Here is a 21,151-nt window from a genome sequence, read left to right as displayed (position 1 = left end):
ATTATGTTGTATTGGCGCCCTACTTGGTAGGAGTAAGAAGTATGGAGTACCCGCATAGTGACCCGCTCAGCGGTACGCGTTGTGGACACCTATCATCCTAGGCTTCTCGGATATGTAGTGCTCCGCTGCCTATCCATCCATGAACTGTCTACGTACATGGCCAATTTCTTCGCGGATTGCTGATCCGCCTCCTTTTCACCGCACAAACTGACGATTATATTGTCATGCCAAAATGAAGCTCTTCAACCTTCTTGTCTCTTTTCTCTGCATGGTCACTTCCGCTTCTTGCGGCGCCGCAGACACAGACAAATTTGAGAGATATCGTTCACTCTCTCGCTCCGCCCCAATCGAACTGACCGACTCGTCGTACGAAGACATAACATCTAAGCCTCGCGACTATCATGTTGCAGTGCTTTTGACAGCCGCAGATGCTCGCTATGGGTGTATCCTTTGTCGCGAGTTTCAACCTGAATGGGAGCTCATAGCACGAAGCTGGAACAAAGGTTCCAAGCCCGATGGACTTCAAATGCTCTTTGGGACCCTTGACTTTTCCGATGGAAAAGGCACCTTTCAGAAGGTATTTAGCAAAAATATGGCCTAGAAATCTAATCATCTTAGCTGACATTGAGTAGTTGATGCTCCAAACTGCGCCTGTCCTCCTGGTCTTTCCTCCTACCGTTGGCCCCTTCGCCAAGATTGATGACGCACCCCTGCGATTCGACTTCAGCGGGTAACTATACACTGAATCTTTTAGTCGATTGATTATCACTGATTTCGACCTACAGCCCGATTTCTGCTGAACAGCTATATACATGGATGAACCGTCAGCTTCCAGAGGGCCCGAAGCCGCCACTTGTTCGTCCGATCAACTACATGCGACTTGTCTCCGGCATAACCATTTTGATGGGTGCTGTGACGCTTTTCACGGTTTTGTCACCCTATGTTCTTCCCATTGTTCGCAACCGGAACTTGTGGGCTGCTTTCAGCCTGATTGCCATCCTCCTATTCACAAGTGGCCACATGTTCAATCATATTCGCAAAGTGCCATATGTTGCCGGAGACGGTAGAGGGGGTATTAGTTACTTCGCTGGTGGATTTTCAAACCAGTTCGGCATGGAGACGCAGATCGTTGCTGCCATTTGTATGTTGCCCTCAATCACATGCATACTTCTTATCTCATATGTGGATCTGATGCCAATTCGCTAATCGTGTCGTCAGATGCCGTCCTGTCTTTTGCAACAATTGCCCTGGCAATGAAGGTGCCCCGTATCGCAGACAACAAGGCACAGCAGGTAGCTGTGATCATCTGGGGTTCCGTACTTCTTGGTATGTACAGCTTCCTTCTGAGTGTGTTCAAGACGAAGAATGGAGGATACCCGTTTTTCCTTCCGCCATTCTAAAGGATTTCCGATGTATATTATCAACATGAGCTTTCCATCCGACCAGGTGTGAGCACATTTGCTGCGGGTTGGCGGTTATTCTCGGGCAGTAGCTGTGTACTACTTGTTGAACTGCTTTTCTTCGTCCAGCTCCTCCGTTATCGTGTATTTACTATATAGTACATGGCGGAACAACTCTTCTTTCAAAGGTGAACAGCTAGGAACCCTGTATTCAGCATTAATTTCCATATTAGTCGGGCCGATGTGGTGAACTTAATGGCGAAAAGGGCAGCAAATTAGTTATCTCGAGAGTATTATTGCTAAATTGGCATCAATCGTATGCTCTAAAGGCCGGGTCTACAGTGGGCTCATCTGCAATTCCATTGCAAGCGAGTCTGAGGTTTCAAAGGTTATCGTGACATTGCTGAGCCCAGTGTAGTAGTGGCATGCTCACACCAAACTCTGCAATTCTCACATAGAACTATTAAAGCTCAGTATGGACTGAACGTGCGATTAGACACACAAGGAACAAACTCCAATAACCTCGCACGGTGTTAAAACACGTGGGTTTTTTTTTTTTTTTTTTTTTTTTTTTTTTTTTTTTTTATTTTTTTTCTTATCAACTTCGGATTGAGTACGAGGTCTGCGTGTTTGCAAGTAACTACCAGAATGTAATAATGTGACTCTTCCCGTGTGCTGAAAACCTGCACACACGTTCTTCAAAAGCATCTCAGAACACTGAGTTTCACAGCACAAAAGGTACACAATTAATCGTGAGCGTAACGCATATATTACGGTTCGTTGTATACACTTAGCCAATGTTGCCGTTGAACTGTGCCTGTGCTATAAAACCGAATTGAGGAGCTTAGACACTGGCAGATAAACGCCAGAGCACGGGAACGGGAACTACCACAAATTAGTACTCAGAAAGCACGTGGCCTTTTCGGCGGGACCCATATACTTCCTGCCAATTGCTGAGCAATATTCGGACTTCTTTCGCCGAGCTTATTCTTATTTTATCCTTTCTCCCTCTTCCGACAGGGGGTCGACCAGTGAGATTCATTTCCTCTGCTGTAAGTCCGGGCTGCAGGGCCAGCTTTACGAAAACACAGAGATCCTTAGATAAGAGAGCCTTTGATGCCCGCGGGCTTTATCCTGTCTACATGTCAGGAGTAGATGAGAATGTCAGCGCAATGCTGGCATCATCAGCATCTGGGACGACGATGATGATTATCGTTCAACTGGCCTCGAGGATTTTCACTTTCACCGCCAATCAGTTGGTTTTGAGGAGCTTACCTCCGGCCATAATGGGTGTTGCATCCCAACTGGAGCTATACTTCATCTCGATATTATTTTTCTCCAGGGAAAGTATCAGGATGGCTATACAAAGACAGCCATTGCAACTCAAGCCCCTCACCATGTATTCCCACAAGGACAGCACTGGTACATCTCCCAAAAAGAGCAATGATGTATCTGAAGCCCGAACCATAGCCTCGCAGTCAGTAGTGAACATGTCCTACTTGAGCCTTGCCTTGGGGTTCTTGTTCGCTCTGGCATTTGCTGCATCTTATGTACAGCTAGCATCGAGAGAGGTGTCAGAGTTACCCTACTACTACGCAAGCGTGATAATCACATCCATTGCATCCCTTATGGAGCTCTCCACTGAGCCCTTCTTCACTGTAGTGCAGCAATATATGCTACACAGACAACGTGCAGTGGTTGAAATGAGTGCAGCCTTTGTAAAAAGCCTTACAACCTGCCTTGCCTGTGCGTGGGCTTCCAGAGCCGGCCACAGCATTGGCGTGCTCCCATTTTCAATTGGTTATTTCTGTTATTCTTCCACTCTCATCTGCGGCTATATGCTAGCCCTGTCGGGGGTTACGGACGCGCAGAAGTTTTCTATGCTTCCCACAAAGATAAAGTCAAGGTAGGCCATGGGAAAGTAAACTTACAATATCCTATCTGATGAAAATGTCCAGGGACAGATCAGAGTATTTCATGGGAAGATTCTCATGGCCGATGATAGGGCTTTCCGCAAATGTGTTCTTTCAATCGGTGATAAAACATCTTCTCACCCAGGGTGATTCAATGATGCTGGCAACCATGACGAGTTTAGAAGACCAAGGCATATACGCACTAGCCTCTAATTACGGCGGTCTCCTAGCTCGCGTTTTCTTTCAGCCCATTGAAGAAAGCAGTCGAACGCTCTTTTCCTCACTGCTAAACTCTGGCGGGAGCGGACATTTACGTGTGAAAAACATCGATGCTGCTAAAACTCAGTTGACAGAAGTTCTCCATGCATATAGTCTGATGGCTATTGTGGGGTTCCCCCTTGGTCCAGTTCTGGCACCTCAATTGCTACGTCTGTTAGGCGGGCGCATCTGGGCTTCACCCAAGATCAGCAGCCTGCTTTCACTTTATTGCTACTATATACCATTTCTAGCTTTCAACGGTATAAGTGAAGCATTTGTCTCATCGGCAGCAAACTCGACAGAACTACGCAGACAAGCGGTATGGATGGGGGTGTTTTCAGCATGCTTTGCATCTGCCGCGTACTTATTCTTGAAAGTCGGCGCTCTCGGTGCCCACGGAATGGTATATGCCAATATTGTCAACATGGCAGTTCGCATCGTCTGGAGCTTTTCCTTCATTCGGAAATTCATGTCTCGACACGGAAGCGGTATGGCTATTGCCGAATTTAGCCCACGGCCGCTTACCTGTATCGCCAGTGTCACGATGTCTATAGTCCTTACCTCAAAGGGTCTATATGCTCTTGATATCTATAGCACGAGAAATGCACTGATACTTGGAGCTATGTACATTCTTATCGTGTACGTCTCACAGTTTTATTTACATGCAAGTCACAGTCTAATGGTGTGTATAGGTCTTATCTCGAGAGAAAATCTTTGTTCATATATTACACAAAAGCCCGCGAGCTGGTGAAATGCAAAACATCCCGAACTCCAAAGTCCAAAGGCGAATGAGTCATCATCAGTCGTCAAAAACGATCTTGGTTGATGTCTTATTGGTGTCGACATCCTTGAAAAAAGCGCCATATGCGTCATGTTGCTTCTTCTTGACCGTTGCCCCGAATTTGAGAAGATCTTCGGGTACATCCTGGTTAGCCGCTTTTAGAACATTTATTAAACTATAACATGTTAGTCTCGGTTAAAACTTGATCGGAATGCTTCCAAGACAATGACTACTTACGCTCCGGATTGAGCTTTATCAACCTCAGTAAATAGAGTGATGGCATGGCCCTCAGCTCCAGCACGGCCAGTTCTTTGAGCCAATTAGTCGGCGAGACAAAACATACAGGGACGAGGTACTTTACTAACCGGCCAATTCGATGTACGTAATCCTCAACGGTGAGGGGGAACGTAACGTTGATGACGAGCTTGACTGAAGGTATGTCGAGGCCACGAGCTGCCACATCAGTTGCGACAAGAACAGTTGAGACGCCTTTTTTGAAGGAATCCAAACTTTTGAACCGTTCTTGTTGGCCCAAATCGCCGTGTATTCCGGCAACCTTGAAGCCTTTATTCCAAAGAAGTCTCTCAACACGCACAGCCTCCTTCTTATACAAGCAGAACACCAGAATCTTGTCCGAGCTGTGTGGGCCCTTCTGGTATTTGTTCAATAACTGTACAAGCCTCTGTTCTTTTTCGTGCGGCTTCACCACTTCAACAACTTGCTTGATTCTAGTGTTTGCGCGCGGATCAGCCGAAGGCTCTCCACCAATTGTGACCGTCACAGGAGAAGTCATGAACGTTGCAGCAAGGTCCCTAACGACCGGCGGCCAGGTCGCAGTGAACATAACAGTTTGACGCTTTGACACCGGCATGGGGCGGATGATATCTTTGATGTCCTGTTCGAAACCTTTATCCAGCATGCGATCCGCTTCATCCAGAACAAGATACTTGACTTTTCCTAGATCGACTGAGCCATCATTCTGAAGATCCTTCAATCTTCCTGGTGTCGCCACGACAATAGCAGCAGTCTTCAAGGCCTGGCGTTGCTCATCTTTATTCACACCCCCGAAGATACAAGCTACCTTGATATCCACGAGTTCTGCGAACTTCGAGATCTGATCATGTATTTGCATTGCAAGTTCTCTCGTTGGGGAAATCATCACCGCTGTCGGCTTATAAGGCTTTCCCTTCTTCGCCGAGTCTTGTAAGTTTTTCAGGCAGGGCAAGCCGAAGCCGAGCGTCTTACCACTCCCGGTTTCAGCGATGCCAATTACATCACGGCCAGCAAACAGGAAAGGCCAGGTTGCTGACTGGATAGCAGTCGGGGAACTGAACGACTCAAGAGGACGGTACAGTGCACTGTTGCAGGTAGGTAGGTGAGAGAAAGAGGTAATGGGATGAAGCTTCGTTGCTCCCTCCAAGGTATCCGTGATCTTGACGGAATTTTCTTCGAGGAATTTCTCTATGACTGCTGGGGAAGGCTCTTTCAGGTCAGTGTTCTGCGTCTCAGAAGCCTGCGCACCAGCCTTGGAGTCCTCGGCCTTCTTTGTGTGCTTTTCGTTTCTTGACTTCTTTTTCGCCCTATGCTCAGTGCTACCCTTATCTTGGAGTTCACGCTTGGCCATGTTGTTTTTGTTGCTTCGAACTTTCTCAGATTCAAAGTGGAGAATATGTGTAAGAGATTTTGTAACAGAAAGAAAGAAGAATAATCGTAAAGCAAATCGGCTGCGTCTCGAAGAAATAACAGTGAATGTTCTGAGGGCGCCTTCTTTTTGCCCTTAGAATACTTTTATTTTATTCTTTTTTATTTTCGCTGTTTCTTTTTGGGCTTGCCTGTCTGGAGCAAAACTTTGATTCGGGATAAAGTACTCCATATGGTTAAATCTCTTGCCCTAGTGCTGCTCCGTCCCGCTCCTTAATCCTAATCCAGTTAGTACCGTCTGCGCCGCGGAACAATCTAGCCTTTTGTGTCCTACATGCAGACGAGTCTACGGAGTCTTACTCCGTCGTAGTTGTAGTTGCAGCCTAGTAGTATATAGATATACTATGTAGTATAGTATTCTTAAAAAAAAGCGCCGAATCAGGTAGGCTCAGAAAAAGCCAGCACTCGAAAAGAAAAAAAAATCACAGGATCAGGGCGTCTTTAAGAATCTACAAAACTTGCGGGCATCCATTGGGATACGTTCGTCACTACTTTATGCCTATACTAAACCTGCGTTCTCTACCATGGCTGCCATTCGTAGTGATCTCGTCGTTGTTTATTTGTATGTACGCTGACCGTCTCCGCTTCCACCTTCAAGTCGGTGGTTGGCTTCTCAACCGGGCTAGTTTGCATTCAATTAATCGTGCAAATTAGTTTTCCCTTGGTTTGATTGCTCTCCAGCAACCTATGGGCATCCGCGATTTCTTCAAATGCGAAAACCTTCTCGATGAAGACTTTGAATGTTTGGTCGTTGAACTTGGGTAAAGCATGGTCCACCAGAAGATCACGTAGTCTCCCCTGATAATCTTCATCCCTGCTGCGAAGAGTGCTGCCTTCGAACCTCAATCTCTTCCTTAGGATTCCACTGATGTCAGTATTGGCAGGGAGGACAGAACCACTCATCTGTCCTAGTTGGACAATACGTGCATCCCGTGCGGCCACGTCAAGATTACCTTGAAAATGTGCGGCGCCCACAAAATCGACAATAATGTCGACTCCACGACCATTCGTTTCTTTCAGTATCTCGGAGGCCCAGTCTTGACTCTTGTAATTATACCCAGCAGTAGCCCCTAGTTCACGTACGCAGAAGTCAATTTTTTCTTGCGAACCCGCAGTCACATAGACAGCAGATGCTTTGTCGATCTTCGCAAGTTGGATCCCGGAAATTGATACGGATGAAGCCCCTGCATGCCAAAGAACGGACTTTCCAGCGCTGAATTCGCCAATCAGATAGAGCGCCTGGCTTGCAGTTATCCAGGTCTAAGGAGATGGTGCCATGGTTATTACAAATTGGTTCCCTAGAAGTTGAAGGTCAAGCATACCTCTGGTATTCCCGCAGCCTCCTCCCATGTCAAACCCGAGGGTTTGTGTATCAACATCTTGGTCGACACGGCGATGTATTCCGCATAGGCCCCTGACAAAATGTAATGAATACTTACACACTCCATCAAGAAGAATGCCACGTACCGCCATAGGCTAGGCCAAAAACACTGTCGCCGATTCGAAAGCCATTGCTTGTATTCTCACCAAGTTCCTCTATCACCCCGGAAAATTCGACCCCCATGGTGCTAGGAGCTTGCGGAGGAAGAGGATATTTTCCTTCGCGTTGAAGCAAGTCCATCCTGTTCAGCCCGAATGCCTTGATCTTGACCAAAGCCTGGCCAGGACTAGGCTTCGGTATTGGGATCTGGTCAACGAACAAAGCTTCGGCACTTCCTTTGCCCCCTTGGATACCTGGGTGTTCTTAGCATATCACGCTCGAGAGTCTGAGCAATGCAACTTACCAATGGCTCTCATGATGCCTCCCATCTTTGCTTGACACTTTTAATTGATTGACTACAAGTTTTTCTAAATCGACTTTACTCTGCCCTGTGGTTATTTGTCTCGGTTATGCAGTACGGCATCCAGCGTCATCATTTGTCATCAAATGGAGGGCAATTAGTCATAATGACAAAGTTGTAACTAATAACTATGCTTGTTAACTAAATACGTGGCCAACAATTGATTAACTGCTTACTTGCAGGACAAGCTGATCTACCACTCTGATTCACCGTGATCTAAGTTGATAGCGCTCAGATATTTGTCATATGCTCTTTAGCAGTTTACTATGTATATTCGGAATCTCAAAGAGAATGTAACGGGTTTCAAAACCCCACATACTCGCGTGCTCCGGGCGTCACATGTGTGTAGATTCAGGAACCGATCATAAAGGCCTAAAGGAGGTATGGGCACACTGCTGGAGTTGGAATTATACAGCATTAAGGAGTTTATGAACATTGATAACAGCACTATATCTGTTGAAATTGCCTATACTATCTGTGTTCATTGGACTCACCTGCTTTCATATGTAAAAATCTAGAAGAATTGACGCTATCTGCCAGAAGTCACTACCGTTCGAACTCTTTGGCAAGTCTATGCGGGTGCAATTCAGCGTGGCTATTCTTGTAAGTCCAAGCGACAGCTAATGCTAGTCAAGTGTGGTATCACAGAATCAACGTTGGCTTATATTTTCTTTGTTCAGTTTGTAGCACCTTTCAAGATCCATCATCGTTTCAGGTATGCATCCTATCTTAGTGACAGCAGCCGATGTCACGCAATCCCAAAGCCACAAATTTTAAAATCTCATTAAACAGTCTTGTAAAAATAAAGATGCACAATGCTTGCAAGGGGAGTCTCAAGAAGCCTCCAGCATGCTGAAAGCATATTCAAGATACATTGTAAGATTCAATAAGATCGGCAAGGCGTGAAGCCTCCTGGGAATAATTTATCGGGTTGGCCGAGGATACCTGATACCGTATACTGGTAGAGAGAATATTAGCAGTGCCATCTGAGCCATGGAACGAATTGCCTTACCGTTGTTGTTCGCCGAAATGATCTATTTTGGCACGGCATCGGAAATTCCAGGTCCGGCAATTGGCATCCTGGAATGCGTCGCCAGCTGCTTTCTCATCCGTCTGGAACAGTTCCATTAACTGATTGGCTGACATGTCCATCATCAATTTGCCCACGTCGTCAAAGCAGCTTAGCCAAAGTTGGCCGGTATGGTCGCTAACATTAACATGCATTATGTAGCGGTAATCTGGTCGGGGGTGAGTCTTATCGCAGCGCTCACAGCGCCACTGGCCGGGATCAAGCTCGGTCACCTTCTTGTTGCATTTTTCTGAGAGACAAGCAGGATAAGCAAAGGACATGTTGTCCTGCTTTATGTAGATAACCGTTGCTTTCAGCGAAAAGTAAACCGCTTCCTCGGACATACCCAATTGCTCCTCTCTTATTTGGGCGATTGTCTTGAACTGGTCCGACTTCATCGTTGATGAGGCTGCGCCTAATAAGGAAGCATGTGAAGAAAAATTCTCATCTCTGCCTTGTGCGTCATACCAGCCTTTGAGCTTGTGGGCTTCCTCAATGTCAGGATCAACCGCCATTGAACCCGAGCTCAGCAAACTCAGACTACGCCCGCCAAAGTCAGAGACCTTCACGCCTTTGAAAGCTATTACAGACTCGGGCAAGGCGTTGAAATTCTGAGCTGTAGTGCCCCAGATAGTCAGGCGAACAGAGAACCCGGTATTGTCAACCATGACCAGCTCGCGCTTGTTATAGGGCTTGTTCGTTGTTTTGGATGTGATCTGTGAAACCCCCATGTCCTCTTTCAGCACGCCTATCACATCGATCGTAGTATCTTTTTCTACCGATTGGAGGTCACCAATAGAAGTGAAATTGAATCGAACCTGGGGAACATCACTCTGATCCTCTGCCTGATGCGACATGGTAAGTTAAGAGTTCAATGCGAACCGAGCACTCTGACTGACCTTTTCAACCACCGTATCCCTTTCAAAAGTCAGCTCATAATCGTTGTTCAAGTTCGTGAACTGCTTTTTGGCAATTTGCACGCGGCAATTGGAGATATAGTATACACCGCCCTCCTGGAAGACGTCATACAGCATGTCGCATTGGTCGTTGAATCCAGTAGCTCGTATTTCGCCACTGTCGTCCAGTAAATTGACGCTGAAGAGCCTCCCTTCGGTATTCCTATTGTGCCAAGTCTTGATATTTGTCTTGCTCGTACAGCGTGCTTTGATCGTCCATTTGTGAGAATATGGTGAAATAGCTTCGATGGGATATATAGTAGCATGCGCTGCGGCCAAGACAGGTCGTGCTGACTGCACTCCGGTATTTGACTGGACCTGTGCGCCTGACATCTTCGATCCATAGAAACCGTTGCTGGAGATTGTAGTGGGTTGGTGCTTGTCGTCTTCATCTGTTTTGCTTTCGAGTGGTTTTGGTTCGCCAATCTTCTCGGCCACTCCCAGTCCCTCCAAGACTTCAAGGTCGAGAATAATAAGGATCCTGTCTCGTATGTAAGGTATATCATTGGTGGTGAAGACGTCAGTAGTCACTTACTTTTTGCCTTTCACGGAGTTCGCTTGGAACGACTTCAGGCGAACAAAACATCCCTTCCGTAATAGCTCACTAGACACCATGGGGTTCAATTCTGGAAGATCAAGGTTAGTAGCAGTGTCTTAGGCAAGTCATCAGGTTTATGGCACACTTACGGGTCGCAAGCATCGTCTGTACATAATTTGAAATGTCACTGAATACCGCTCGGTAGCGTTCCGGGTGGCTCTGTTGAGATGGCAATTGCTTTATCTGGACACATTGAACAATAGGCTCACGCGTTTGAGGCTTTGTATCATCGAAGATAGCGCTTAAGGGACATTAGTGAGATAATGCACAAGGAGTTCCAGGAAACTGACCTGAGTGCCCCAACGGAGACCTGAGATGCTGCTTCTGAAGACATCTGAAATAGTTTCAAGGTAACCTTGTGCCGTCCTACAGACTCAGAATCAAAGAAATACAAGCAATGTCTCGGGGAGGTGTAATTTAGAGCTTGAAATGATGAACAGCAAATGGCGGTCTTGGTGGTACTGGTACAATCCTGCTACTGCTGAAGGACATTTGCATGAACAACAAATGGAGACGCGACCCAGAGTAGTACGCGGTAGGAGCGCGTTAAGCACCCACCCCACTTTGGAATGCGAATATTACGTGTTTGATGGTCTAAGGTTAGTAGTACAGAGCAGATGTCGTAATACACCATACATCCATATGAAAACCGGTACCCCGTCACAGTACTCCGTCTACACAATACACTACGTATTTAGGTTGAAGATCTCTCCCACTTTACCCCACCTTTTTACATACCTGACAGTCAAAGCCTCGACAAAGCAAATATTGAAGAATTTCACCTGCCGCCTTATGCTCATACAAAACTTTCATGTATGGAGAGGACGCATGCTCTCTTACTGAAAGTCATTGCATCGTGAGACTCGGACTGATTGCTGTCATTTAATAAGTTGTATCAGGCTTCTATATTAGCTTTCAGCTCTCCTCATGATGGCTTCTTGTAGCCATGTCGCGTCTGAAGGTCAGTTGCGACTATAGCCAAAGCTGAAGTACAGTGCTCATACAGGTTTCTAACCATTATCTACATCGCAGGACTGAGGGAACCAGCTACGTCGCAGGTTGTATATCGAGAGGACTGTACACAGTGTTTCGACTCAATAGTGCGTACCCATTGTTTTTCTATCAATTTGACGCCTAACAAAAGATCCAGGACGATGAACATGGGCTTAATGTTTGTTTAACATGCTTCAATGGAGGTTGCGCTGGTGATAGAAACCATGCATTTCTCCACTATGAACGTTGCAGTCACCCTTTAGCGCTCAACATCAGAAGATCACGTAAAAAGGTTCAGGTGTGTGCCAATATCACTTGTCTGGATCATACTTTTTTGGTTGCATGTCATTGACAAGATGCAATGGCAGCGAGATGAGCCACCGCAGAAGATTTCGAAGCTTGCAATCGCAGCTGAAACTGATGAGGACCGCTATGACACGAAAACACGTGTTGTCTGTTATCCTTGCCGTCAGAGTGATCTCGACGCTTCCAGTGGTAGGCTGCCAGCTGTAATTGATGGCGTGATGAAAGCGATGACCTTCTCCAAAAGAGAGGAAGTCAAGGCCTGGGAGCAAGAGTTCATCCCCTGCGAACACACCATTAATCTCATACAGGGAGCGTCAAGACAGATTGAATCAAAGGGTGCGTTGCTCCTCTCATTTTACATTACCCTCACTATAATGCTCACAATTGCACGTCAGAGCTGGTCCAGTGTTCCATGTGTAACCTGAAAGAGAACCTCTGGCTATGTCTAGAATGCGGAAACCTTGGCTGCGGTCGCAGTCAGTTTGGCGGAGTTGGAGGAAACTCGCATGCACTTGCGCATTCTGACAAGGAGTCGCATGCTGTTGCAGTGAAGCTGGGCTCTATCACTGCAGATGGTTCGGCTGACGTGTATTGCTACAGATGCAATGAAGAAAGAACCGATCCTAACCTGGCTACCCATCTTGCCAATTGGGGCATCAATCTAGCGAGCCGTGAGAAAACAGAAAAGAGCCTTATGGAAATGCAAGTGGAGCATAATATGAGATGGGAATTTTCGATGACTTCTGAGGACGGCCATGAACTTACACCTGTGTTTGGACCAGGTTTAACTGGCTTGACTAACTTAGGAAACAGCTGTTATCTCTCAAGTGTTGTCCAATGCCTTTTCGCCTTGCCTGAGTTCCAAAAACGATATTACCATCCCAACAGCGAGCCGCCGCACACGCAGAGGCCAGCCGAGGACCTTGAAACCCAACTGCGGAAGCTGGCCGACGGCATCCTCTCTGGCAGATATTCCCGACCCGATAGCGAAGTTAGGTCTTCACCTGATTCAGCTGAGGTTCCTCATCAGAAGGGTTTAGCACCCGCTATGTTCAAACATCTCGTCGGCCGTAATCATGAAGAATTCTCGACGATGAGACAACAGGATGCGTTCGAATTTATGCTTCACCTCTTCAAGCAGATCAGCTTGTCCAAGCATCCCGAAGGGTTAGATAACCCAATCACCTCATTCGGCTTCTCTGTGCAGCAGCGTCTCCAATGTCTACGGTGCAAGAAGGTTCGTTACAGGGCGGACGCCCAGGATAACATTTCAATCCCTGTTCCCGCTCGTCGGCTCCCCGGTGCAGATGCTTCTGACTCCATAAACGAGTATGAGAGTGTCACGCTAGCAGAATGTCTGGATGTATTCACGGCCGAAGAGGTCGTTGAATTCAGCTGCCCGTCCTGCGGTTCCACGGAAGGGTTCAGTAAGAAAACTTCTTTTAAGACCCTACCGCAGAAGTTGGTTATCAATGCGCGAAGGTTCGAGCTGATCAATTGGGTACCTACAAAGCTGAATATTCCGGTAGAAGTTGATGAGAAGCCAATAGAATTTGGTACTTACCTCTCTTCCGGGCCTGATCCAAATGAGGAGCTTCTGCCTGAAATCCAGGAACCTGAAAACGTGTTTAAGCCCAATGAAATCGCGATTGAGCAGCTTGTTGCCATGGGTTTTCCGAACCCAAGGTGCGAAAAGGCGCTGTATATGACCGGCAACTCGGATGTTGAGGCTGCCATGAATTGGCTCTTTGCTCACATGGAAGACCCTGATATCGATGAGCCGCTCGATAAGATGGTTACCAGCACCTCAGGGAGCCAGCAAGACCCAGCTAAGGTTGCGCAGTTAACTGAAATGGGCATAAATTCTAGTCATGCCAGGAGGGCATTGGCAGCGACGGACGGGGATCTCAACAGGGCGATTGATTGGGTGTTCACCCATCCGGAGGATTCAATGGACCTTAGCTCAGACTCTGACATCCCTGAACCCAGTGATAAATGTCAAGGCTCTGATGCCACGCCAGCGAAATACCAATTACAGTCAATAGTGTGCCATAAAGGCTCATCCGTGCATGCTGGGTATGTATGTCTGCTACTTTGTTGGGTTTGAACTAACGGTCAACAGGCACTATGTCGCTATCGTGCGTAAAGCTGTGCCAGGAAGTAATGGTACTTCGTGGGTCATGTTCAATGATGAGAAGGTTGTTCAGGTGGATGATATACAAGAGATGAAGAAGTTCGCGTATATCTATGTATTCTCGCGGACTTGACCTATGAATTCCAAGCGGGTAGATGAAATATTGTATAGTTAGCGTAGTTCACTGAGTATGTTTGGGTCATATGTTAGTCGTTACTACGGCCGTCGTGTTTTGAAGGTCGGCGACGGATTACTATACTATATCGAATTTTCATATTCTGCTTTTAGAAAGCTATCCGTTTATTATTTGTTTCATTGGAGTATCTAAACCACACTATAGATTAGGATATATCTGTTATGTGGAACTATTCCATCTTTCAGAAAATCCCCTACGATGATTTAAATAGTTATAGTTATAAAGAGAATATTGATAGAAGATGGCAATAAGATGTTCTAGTATTAGCCGCCCTGTAGACCTTGCAATATTTCATATAAAATATATTAAAAACAAAAAACTTATGAATATTTGGATATAAAAGTTTGTGAGTCGGATTGATCTATAGAAGTGTTGTGTGACTTATCATATATTTTAATTTCTTGAATATATCTCGATATAGATACAAGATTATTGATTAATACTGATTTATGGTGTTATATATGGATAAATAAGATACTAAATTTATGGAAGCCGTTCAAATGGTCAAATTTGGTGCTATCTAACAAGAATTTCTAGCGTGAGGAAAGAAAGGAAGAAGCTTAAAAATATATATAATTATATAAAGATAAATAAGCTATACAGGATAAATAAATAAAATTAATAAAATAAAAATCATGTAATCCAGGAATATTATTTATTATTATATTATTTTTTTATTTAAGTCTGGCTACTTTGAATTAATAATAAATTATTTTTTTATAATTAAATATAAATTTATCAGTCTCTGCAGCTGCCAGTTATTATAAAAAATATTTAAAAAATCTAGAATAAATAAAATATTTTATATAATAATTCTAAAATTAAAAGAAGATATTCTTAAAGTTTTTTATTTTAAATATTAAATATAATTTATTATATCAGATATTAGTTATTTAATTTTATACTAAAAATAATTATACTATAAACAGTTAATTAAAATATCTTTAATTTTTTATTTTATTTAATTATTAATTTTGATAGATACGATAGCGTTTTAAATTTAATTAAATATATTATATGAGTAAAAGTTTCTTAAGATGAAAAATAATATATATATATTATATTTATTTTATTAATAATAAGTACAGAGCTATATTAATTTTAAATATTTTTTATAAGAACTAGCTTTATCTCTAATTACAGATATTAATAAAGTGATAGAACCAGTTAATTAATTATATTTATTAATTTTATATTTTTAAATTTTATTTTATATAAAAATCTAGATTTATTTTATATAATAAATATACTTGTGAGCTTAATCTTAGATAATAATATATAATAATAAATTAATTAAAAAATCTAGTTAAAATAAGATATAAAATTTATATTTTTTATACATAAAAATAATTTAATAGATTTATGGAACAGAATTATAATAATAAAATTAATAATAATAATAATTTCAATTAATTATCTTAGAAGTAATTAATAAATAAAATAAATTATTAAATTATATATTAATTAATAATCTCTATTTATTTATTAATTTATAGATAATATATTATTAGAAACTTTAAATTAATCTGTAGGATTTAATATAGTTTATTTTAAAAATTAATTTATAATTAATTTTTTAATTAAAAATAATTGTAGCCAAGGGCACTTTATTATAAAATATCTAATTATATATTATATACAAGATCATTTTATATATATTAATTATAAGAATAATATAATCTTACAGGAAATAAAATAATTAATTATTTGATTAAATAACAGTTCTTAATCTCGGTAATTAAATTAAGGTTTAAATAATAGTATAAAGTAGGATTCTAAATAATATTTTTTTACTAATAAAACAAAAAGTTAATATGTAAATATATTATTATTATAAATATATTTAATATTAATATTTTGCTGGTGTTTGACATAATTTTATAAAATAATAAATTTATTATATATTGTATTTTTTAAATAAAAATATCTAGCAGTATCAGGAGACATAGTGAATAAAAGTAATAGTATAATATATACTAGTCTAGCTATATATAAATAATAATCTATAAATATATACATGAGATTTTCAATATATAGATTAAGATTATAGGGCTTAGTATAAAAAATAATATTTATTTTCTTTATAAAAATAAATTTTATAGGATATTAGTAAAATATTTTTTAACATTAAAATTAATAATATATTCAATAGAGTTATAAATCTTTTTTTAAAAGATATAGACTGTATAATAATAAATAAAATAAATTAAAATTAACGAAGAAATTATTTTTCTAATAATCTTAATAATAAAATTAAGAAGTAATAAATATATTAAGATACTATAGAAATATAGATTTTAAATCATCTTATAATTTATAATACCAGTTGTATATAAAAAATAATAGATATTATTAATAATAATAATATTAATTTATTTATTATATTGCATAAGAGCAGTAATCTTTTTAGTTTTAATATATATATAGATATTTTAGTATACTAGTTATTTATATAAAATAAGATTATATAAGAATACTGGTATATATTAAATATAATTAATTTTTAGTTATTTATAAAATCTATTTTATTTATCAATTTAATTAAAATAATACTATAATTTATAGTCTGAAAAATTCATTAATAATAGTTTTAGCTGTGTATATATAGAAAATAAAAAATATAAAATAATAACTAAAATTTATTATTATTTTAATAATTATAAAGTCAAGTATATCTAATTATATAAGTAATTTAGATAGTACTTAAACTATAATAATAATACTAAAGTAAATTATGAGTATTAAAAGGATTGTAATTAATATTAATTATATTAATTAACAATATTTCAGGTAATAATACAGGCAGAGTAAATATAATAATTATATTAATTTATATATTTATAATTATTTTTTATTTAAATTTAATAAGTACTTGCTTACAAAGTAATTTTTGTAATATTTATAAAAAGTATATTATATAATATTCTTATTAGTAGTATTAAGTTACTTTTTTTATATTATATAAAAATATTTATTTAATTGTGATTATAATTATAGCTATTACTGTATTTATGATTATATCTATAACTATAATTACTGTGATCACTGTCTTGAATATTATAAAATAGATAAGAGAAGGAGTCCCTAAGCATCCCTGCAAAAGCACGCCTCCTAACACTTTTAGGGGTCTAAATATCTTAAAAAGTTACATTTAACTGCCGTTTATGATTATCTACATTGTTTTCCTGATATTTTTTGATATTATATAGCTATATTATTATAAAATCCTGTTAAAAAGACTATATAATCTTAAATAATTAATCTGATTACTATAAAAAACCTATATATTCAAGTGAATACCTTATTTAAAAATTCCTATAACTTTAAGTATTATCAGGAAAGTAATAATAGGTATAAACTTCTGAAAAATATTTTTCTAAATTTCCTAAATATTATAATTATATTAGCAGGAAGAATAGCAGAGATCTTTTTTAAATATAATTATAAAGAATTTTATTAAGATTAAATATATTATATATATATAGTAAGCTGATTAAGTTAAATTAATTAAATTTATTATAATACTGGATAATAAAGATAGCAGTACCTTTATTTTAATATTATAATTCTATTTTAAAATAATAAAATAATATATTATTTTAATCTCCAGATTATATATATTTAATTAATCTAATAAAATATATACTAAAAATACTAATGTCAGCTCTTAGTTAATTTTTATAAAGATTTTAGAAATTTTAATAAGACTAGAATCTCTAGTAGAAAATCTAGAATTATATATATATAAAAGTACTAGCTTAATAATTTAATTATTTTATTATAAGAATCAGGCCCTGGTTAACCAGGTTAATAAAAATATTATTATATTTAAAAACTTATAATTTTTAATTATAAAATAGCAGCTAGAAGGATTCTTCTAAATAATAATATATTTTTAATTATTTATAATATAGAGAATATTAAATTATTTTATATATATAAATATTCTCTGGGTCAAAGTCTTGAATATAAATATTATATTTAAATATTACAAATATACTATGATTTTTATAAATATAGATATTAATATAGTTAGAAAAAGTAATTTTTTAAAATATTAATATAAGCTGACTGAGTATCTATTTATTATAAATATTTACTACTAGATTTATTTTTATAAATATTATAAATATAAGCTAGGTGAAGTCCTGGAAATAAATTATTTAAAAAAAGTAATTTTTATAATAATAATAGATTTAATAATAATAAGATTATTAATAAAATTATTTATATAGAAATTCTATTTAATAGTAATAATTTTAATATTATAATTTATAACTAAGACTAATATATTTTATAATATTTTAAATATTAAAATTATAGATATATATATTAATATTACTACAAGTATCCTGTATATATATATTATATAAAAAATTATAAATTTATTAATTATTTTTATAAAAATAATAAAAGTTATATTTACTATATCTTTTATAAGAAAAAATATTATATCTTTAACTATATCTGTAAATACCAGAAGATTTAATTAAAGATAATTTATAAATAATATTAAATTATATTATTACTAGACTTTCTATTAATCTTCTAAGTATTATATATAAGAAAAAATCTTTTAATAATATATTTAATATTTTAATAACTGATATCCAGGAAATAACTAATACTTAAGATAATTTATAAAATTAAATATTAAATTTAATTATAATATACTAAATAGAATTATATCCATCTAAAGATTAAAAAAGACTACTATAACTTTAAATAAGAATTATAATAATGAAAATAATTAGATTATATAATATAATTTTATATTAAGCTATTTCAGAATAATAAATAAAATAATTTATTCTAAAAAATTAAAATATTAATTTATAAATAATCTTATTAGAAAGTACCTGTTCCTGATATTAAAATTAATAATAATATAATAATTAAAAAAAATAATAATAAGTTTTTTTTCTTATAAGAAATCTCTGGTTATCCAGATTAGTAAAATTAAATTTATTTAATATTATTAAAATAATAAATATATAGTCTCTGATAATAGTAGTAATAAAAACCTATTAAATCTTATATTTAAAAAGATTCCTAATACTAAATATTATAAATAAGTAATTCAGTATATCATAAATTAATTACTAGGAATAACTTCTAGTTATAATTTTTTTTAATAAAAAAAATATAAAATATTAATATAATAATAATTCAGGAGCTATACCTAAATTATTATATATTTTAAATAATTATATATATATAGATTTTATAGGGCTGCTTTTGTATAATTATAATATTAAATAATATATCTAGAAAAGACTCGCCATAGATCTACTTTTTTATTAATAAAAATATAAATTTAAAAATATAATTTATTTAATATTATTTTTTAATATTTTAATACTCTGACCATTCATGACCAGAAACTTATTAAAAATAAAACTATATATATATATATAAATTCTATAATCCTGAGCTATGGAAAGGTATTTTAATATCAAGAATTTTTTATAAAATTTTTGAAATTAACAGAAAATATTTAATTATTAATTATTTTTAATTTATATTATCTAATATAAATTATATTAAAATATAAATATTAAGATTCTGAGACAGAAATTCTAGTTAATCTAATTTTAAATTATAATAAAAGTCTAGAACTTCTACTTTCTAAAAAAACTATTATATATAAGAAAAATAATTATAAAATAATTATTAATTTTATATAAATTATTTTGTAGCTTACAGACTGGCTGATTAATTATAAATTTATATTAATTTAATTTAATTTTTGATTTATTAAGATTTTTATAATTAAATAATAAGACTAGACAGCTATTGACTAGAAACTATTTAAAAAAAATAAAAAAAAGATTTTATATAATATAATATATAGCAGATCAGATAACCACTAAAGTATTAAAAATTATATATTATAAATAAATTGAAAAAATAAGTTTATACAAGAATTCTAACAGCTAGTATATATAGTAAATTAAATTAAAAATAATTTTAAATTTATCTTTATATCTGTTTTGTAAGATTCTAATAATAAATTTAATAATATTTTAATTAATAATTCCATGGGAAAAGCTAGATTATTTAAAAAAAATTTTTAAAGATTAGTACTGCAGACCTTAATAATATTTTAAAATATTATTAATTATTATTATTATTATATATATCACAGATTATCTTACAGGAGATTTATAAGATTATATATTATATTATATTATAAAAGATTTTTGGCTTTAATAATATTCTAAATCTTATTTTATGACAGATAATATCTTAGATTAAGTATATATTAAAAAAAATCTTGATATTTACCTGGATCACGGGTACTATTATATATATTTTTAAATATTAATAATTATACTATTTTAGAAGCTAGATAAAGATAATTATATAAATTCTAAATATTATTAATTAATTATCTTACTAAATATAATTAATAAAATCTTAAAATTTATTATTATTATATACCTAAGTTATCTAGTTAAATATTATATATTTACCTAGAGTCTTATTATATAAAATAATTATTTAAAGCTTTGATATGTATATAAATATATTAAATAATAAAAATAAATATATATATTTAATTTTATATTTATTAAATACAGTCTGATCCACCTGGTCAGGTAATATATTTTTATATTAATATATTATAATTTTTATATTATAAAGCTTGACTAATTCTTCTATTTAAGAAAGATTAAAATTAAATTTACTAAAAAAATTTTATTATCTAGATATCTATTTTAATCCTAATTTATTAGAAAAAACTTATCTGAAATAATTATAAAGTAATTAATTTAATCTTTATATTATCTTTAATTACAGGTTTAATATAGGAGATACTTATTTTAAATTTATAATATATATATATAGTAATCCTGATTCTCCAGCTTCTGTATAGCTGTTTTATATAATTTATATAAAATATTTATAAATATTAGAAAATAATAATTATCATTATTAAAATTCTAGAAAATATCTAGTATTATATACTCTGTTATATAACTATAGTTTTCTAAATAATAT

At 36.2% G+C, this 21,151-nt stretch overlaps 6 protein-coding genes across 6 annotated transcripts; 3 read left to right on the top strand and 3 right to left on the bottom strand.

The window, feature by feature from the left end:
- Positions 1-232: 232 nt before the first annotated feature.
- On the top strand, positions 233-1,400 carry BO85DRAFT_376742 (OST3/OST6 family protein; the record flags this gene model as incomplete). The annotated part of the gene is made up of 4 exons (XM_025656236.1): positions 233-577; positions 633-730; positions 786-1,141; positions 1,219-1,400. 4 exons carry the CDS (start codon positions 233-235, stop codon positions 1,398-1,400), a joined length of 981 nt encoding a protein of 326 aa, XP_025513501.1.
- A 965-nt stretch (positions 1,401-2,365) lies between these two features.
- BO85DRAFT_470405 (nuclear division Rft1 protein) lies at positions 2,366-4,820 on the top strand. Its single transcript, XM_025662396.1, has 3 exons — positions 2,366-3,306; positions 3,359-4,210; positions 4,264-4,820. Exons 1-3 carry the CDS (start codon positions 2,543-2,545, stop codon positions 4,361-4,363), a joined length of 1,716 nt encoding a protein of 571 aa, XP_025513500.1. The 5' UTR covers positions 2,366-2,542; the 3' UTR covers positions 4,364-4,820.
- dbp3 (RNA-dependent ATPase DBP3) lies at positions 4,347-6,358 on the bottom strand. The gene is made up of 4 exons (XM_025665641.1): positions 6,328-6,358; positions 4,718-6,272; positions 4,590-4,661; positions 4,347-4,527 (listed from the first exon to the last, which is right to left on the bottom strand). Exons 2-4 carry the CDS (start codon positions 5,974-5,976, stop codon positions 4,371-4,373), a joined length of 1,488 nt encoding a protein of 495 aa, XP_025513499.1. The 5' UTR covers positions 5,977-6,272; positions 6,328-6,358; the 3' UTR covers positions 4,347-4,370.
- Positions 6,359-6,413: 55 nt separating this feature from the next.
- Positions 6,414-7,923, bottom strand: BO85DRAFT_451356 (NAD(P)H-quinone oxidoreductase). The gene is made up of 4 exons (XM_025660577.1): positions 7,838-7,923; positions 7,521-7,787; positions 7,376-7,467; positions 6,414-7,313 (listed from the first exon to the last, which is right to left on the bottom strand). The coding sequence occupies exons 1-4, from the start codon at positions 7,860-7,862 to the stop codon at positions 6,687-6,689; spliced, it is 1,011 nt and encodes a 336-aa protein (XP_025513498.1). The 5' UTR covers positions 7,863-7,923; the 3' UTR covers positions 6,414-6,686.
- Positions 7,924-8,536: 613 nt separating this feature from the next.
- On the bottom strand, positions 8,537-11,099 carry BO85DRAFT_451354 (replication factor A subunit protein RFA1). Its single transcript, XM_025660576.1, has 6 exons — positions 10,808-11,099; positions 10,607-10,758; positions 10,455-10,545; positions 9,863-10,400; positions 8,907-9,808; positions 8,537-8,852 (listed from the first exon to the last, which is right to left on the bottom strand). The coding sequence occupies exons 1-6, from the start codon at positions 10,849-10,851 to the stop codon at positions 8,759-8,761; spliced, it is 1,821 nt and encodes a 606-aa protein (XP_025513497.1). The 5' UTR covers positions 10,852-11,099; the 3' UTR covers positions 8,537-8,758.
- Positions 11,100-11,137: 38 nt separating this feature from the next.
- On the top strand, positions 11,138-14,113 carry BO85DRAFT_451353 (ubiquitin-specific protease UBP14). The gene is made up of 6 exons (XM_025660575.1): positions 11,138-11,478; positions 11,550-11,617; positions 11,668-11,808; positions 11,879-12,152; positions 12,212-13,892; positions 13,939-14,113. Exons 1-6 carry the CDS (start codon positions 11,445-11,447, stop codon positions 14,081-14,083), a joined length of 2,343 nt encoding a protein of 780 aa, XP_025513496.1. The 5' UTR covers positions 11,138-11,444; the 3' UTR covers positions 14,084-14,113.
- Positions 14,114-21,151: the final 7,038 nt, after the last annotated feature.

Source organism: Aspergillus piperis (assembly GCF_003184755.1).
Source record: "Aspergillus piperis CBS 112811 unplaced genomic scaffold BO85scaffold_15, whole genome shotgun sequence".
In the NCBI taxonomy this organism is placed as follows: Eukaryota; Fungi; Ascomycota; class Eurotiomycetes; order Eurotiales; family Aspergillaceae; genus Aspergillus; species Aspergillus piperis.
The sequence above is the reverse complement of the archived record's forward strand: the minus strand, read 5'-3'. Positions and strand labels throughout refer to the sequence as shown.

Bases quoted from the DNA above. Each gene is read 5' to 3' on its own strand.
- BO85DRAFT_470405 (XM_025662396.1), top strand. From the start codon at position 2,543: ATGTCAGGAGTAGATGAGAATGTCAGCGCAATGCTGGCATCATCAGCA. The intron at 3,307-3,358 runs GTAGGCCATGGG...GAAAATGTCCAG, and splicing joins CCCACAAAGATAAAGTCAAG to GGACAGATCAGAGTATTTCA. The intron at 4,211-4,263 runs GTACGTCTCACA...TGGTGTGTATAG, and splicing joins GCTATGTACATTCTTATCGT to GTCTTATCTCGAGAGAAAAT.
- dbp3 (XM_025665641.1), bottom strand. From the start codon at position 5,976: ATGGCCAAGCGTGAACTCCAAGATAAGGGTAGCACTGAGCATAGGGCG. The intron at 4,662-4,717 runs GTTAGTAAAGTA...ATTGGCTCAAAG, and splicing joins TACGTACATCGAATTGGCCG to AACTGGCCGTGCTGGAGCTG. The intron at 4,528-4,589 runs GTAAGTAGTCAT...AACATGTTATAG, and splicing joins GATAAAGCTCAATCCGGAGC to TTTAATAAATGTTCTAAAAG.
- BO85DRAFT_451356 (XM_025660577.1), bottom strand. From the start codon at position 7,862: ATGGGAGGCATCATGAGAGCCATTG. The intron at 7,468-7,520 runs GTACGTGGCATT...ACATTTTGTCAG, and splicing joins TTTTGGCCTAGCCTATGGCG to GGGCCTATGCGGAATACATC. The intron at 7,314-7,375 runs GTATGCTTGACC...CCATCTCCTTAG, and splicing joins AGGCTGCGGGAATACCAGAG to ACCTGGATAACTGCAAGCCA.
- BO85DRAFT_451354 (XM_025660576.1), bottom strand. From the start codon at position 10,851: ATGTCTTCAGAAGCAGCATCTCAGGTCTCCGTTGGGGCACTCAG. The intron at 10,401-10,454 runs GTAAGTGACTAC...CATACGAGACAG, and splicing joins AACTCCGTGAAAGGCAAAAA to GATCCTTATTATTCTCGACC. The intron at 9,809-9,862 runs GTCAGTCAGAGT...ATGTCGCATCAG, and splicing joins GGGATACGGTGGTTGAAAAG to GCAGAGGATCAGAGTGATGT.
- BO85DRAFT_451353 (XM_025660575.1), top strand. From the start codon at position 11,445: ATGATGGCTTCTTGTAGCCATGTCGCGTCTGAAG. The intron at 12,153-12,211 runs GTGCGTTGCTCC...ATTGCACGTCAG, and splicing joins AAGACAGATTGAATCAAAGG to AGCTGGTCCAGTGTTCCATG. The intron at 13,893-13,938 runs GTATGTATGTCT...AACGGTCAACAG, and splicing joins GGCTCATCCGTGCATGCTGG to GCACTATGTCGCTATCGTGC.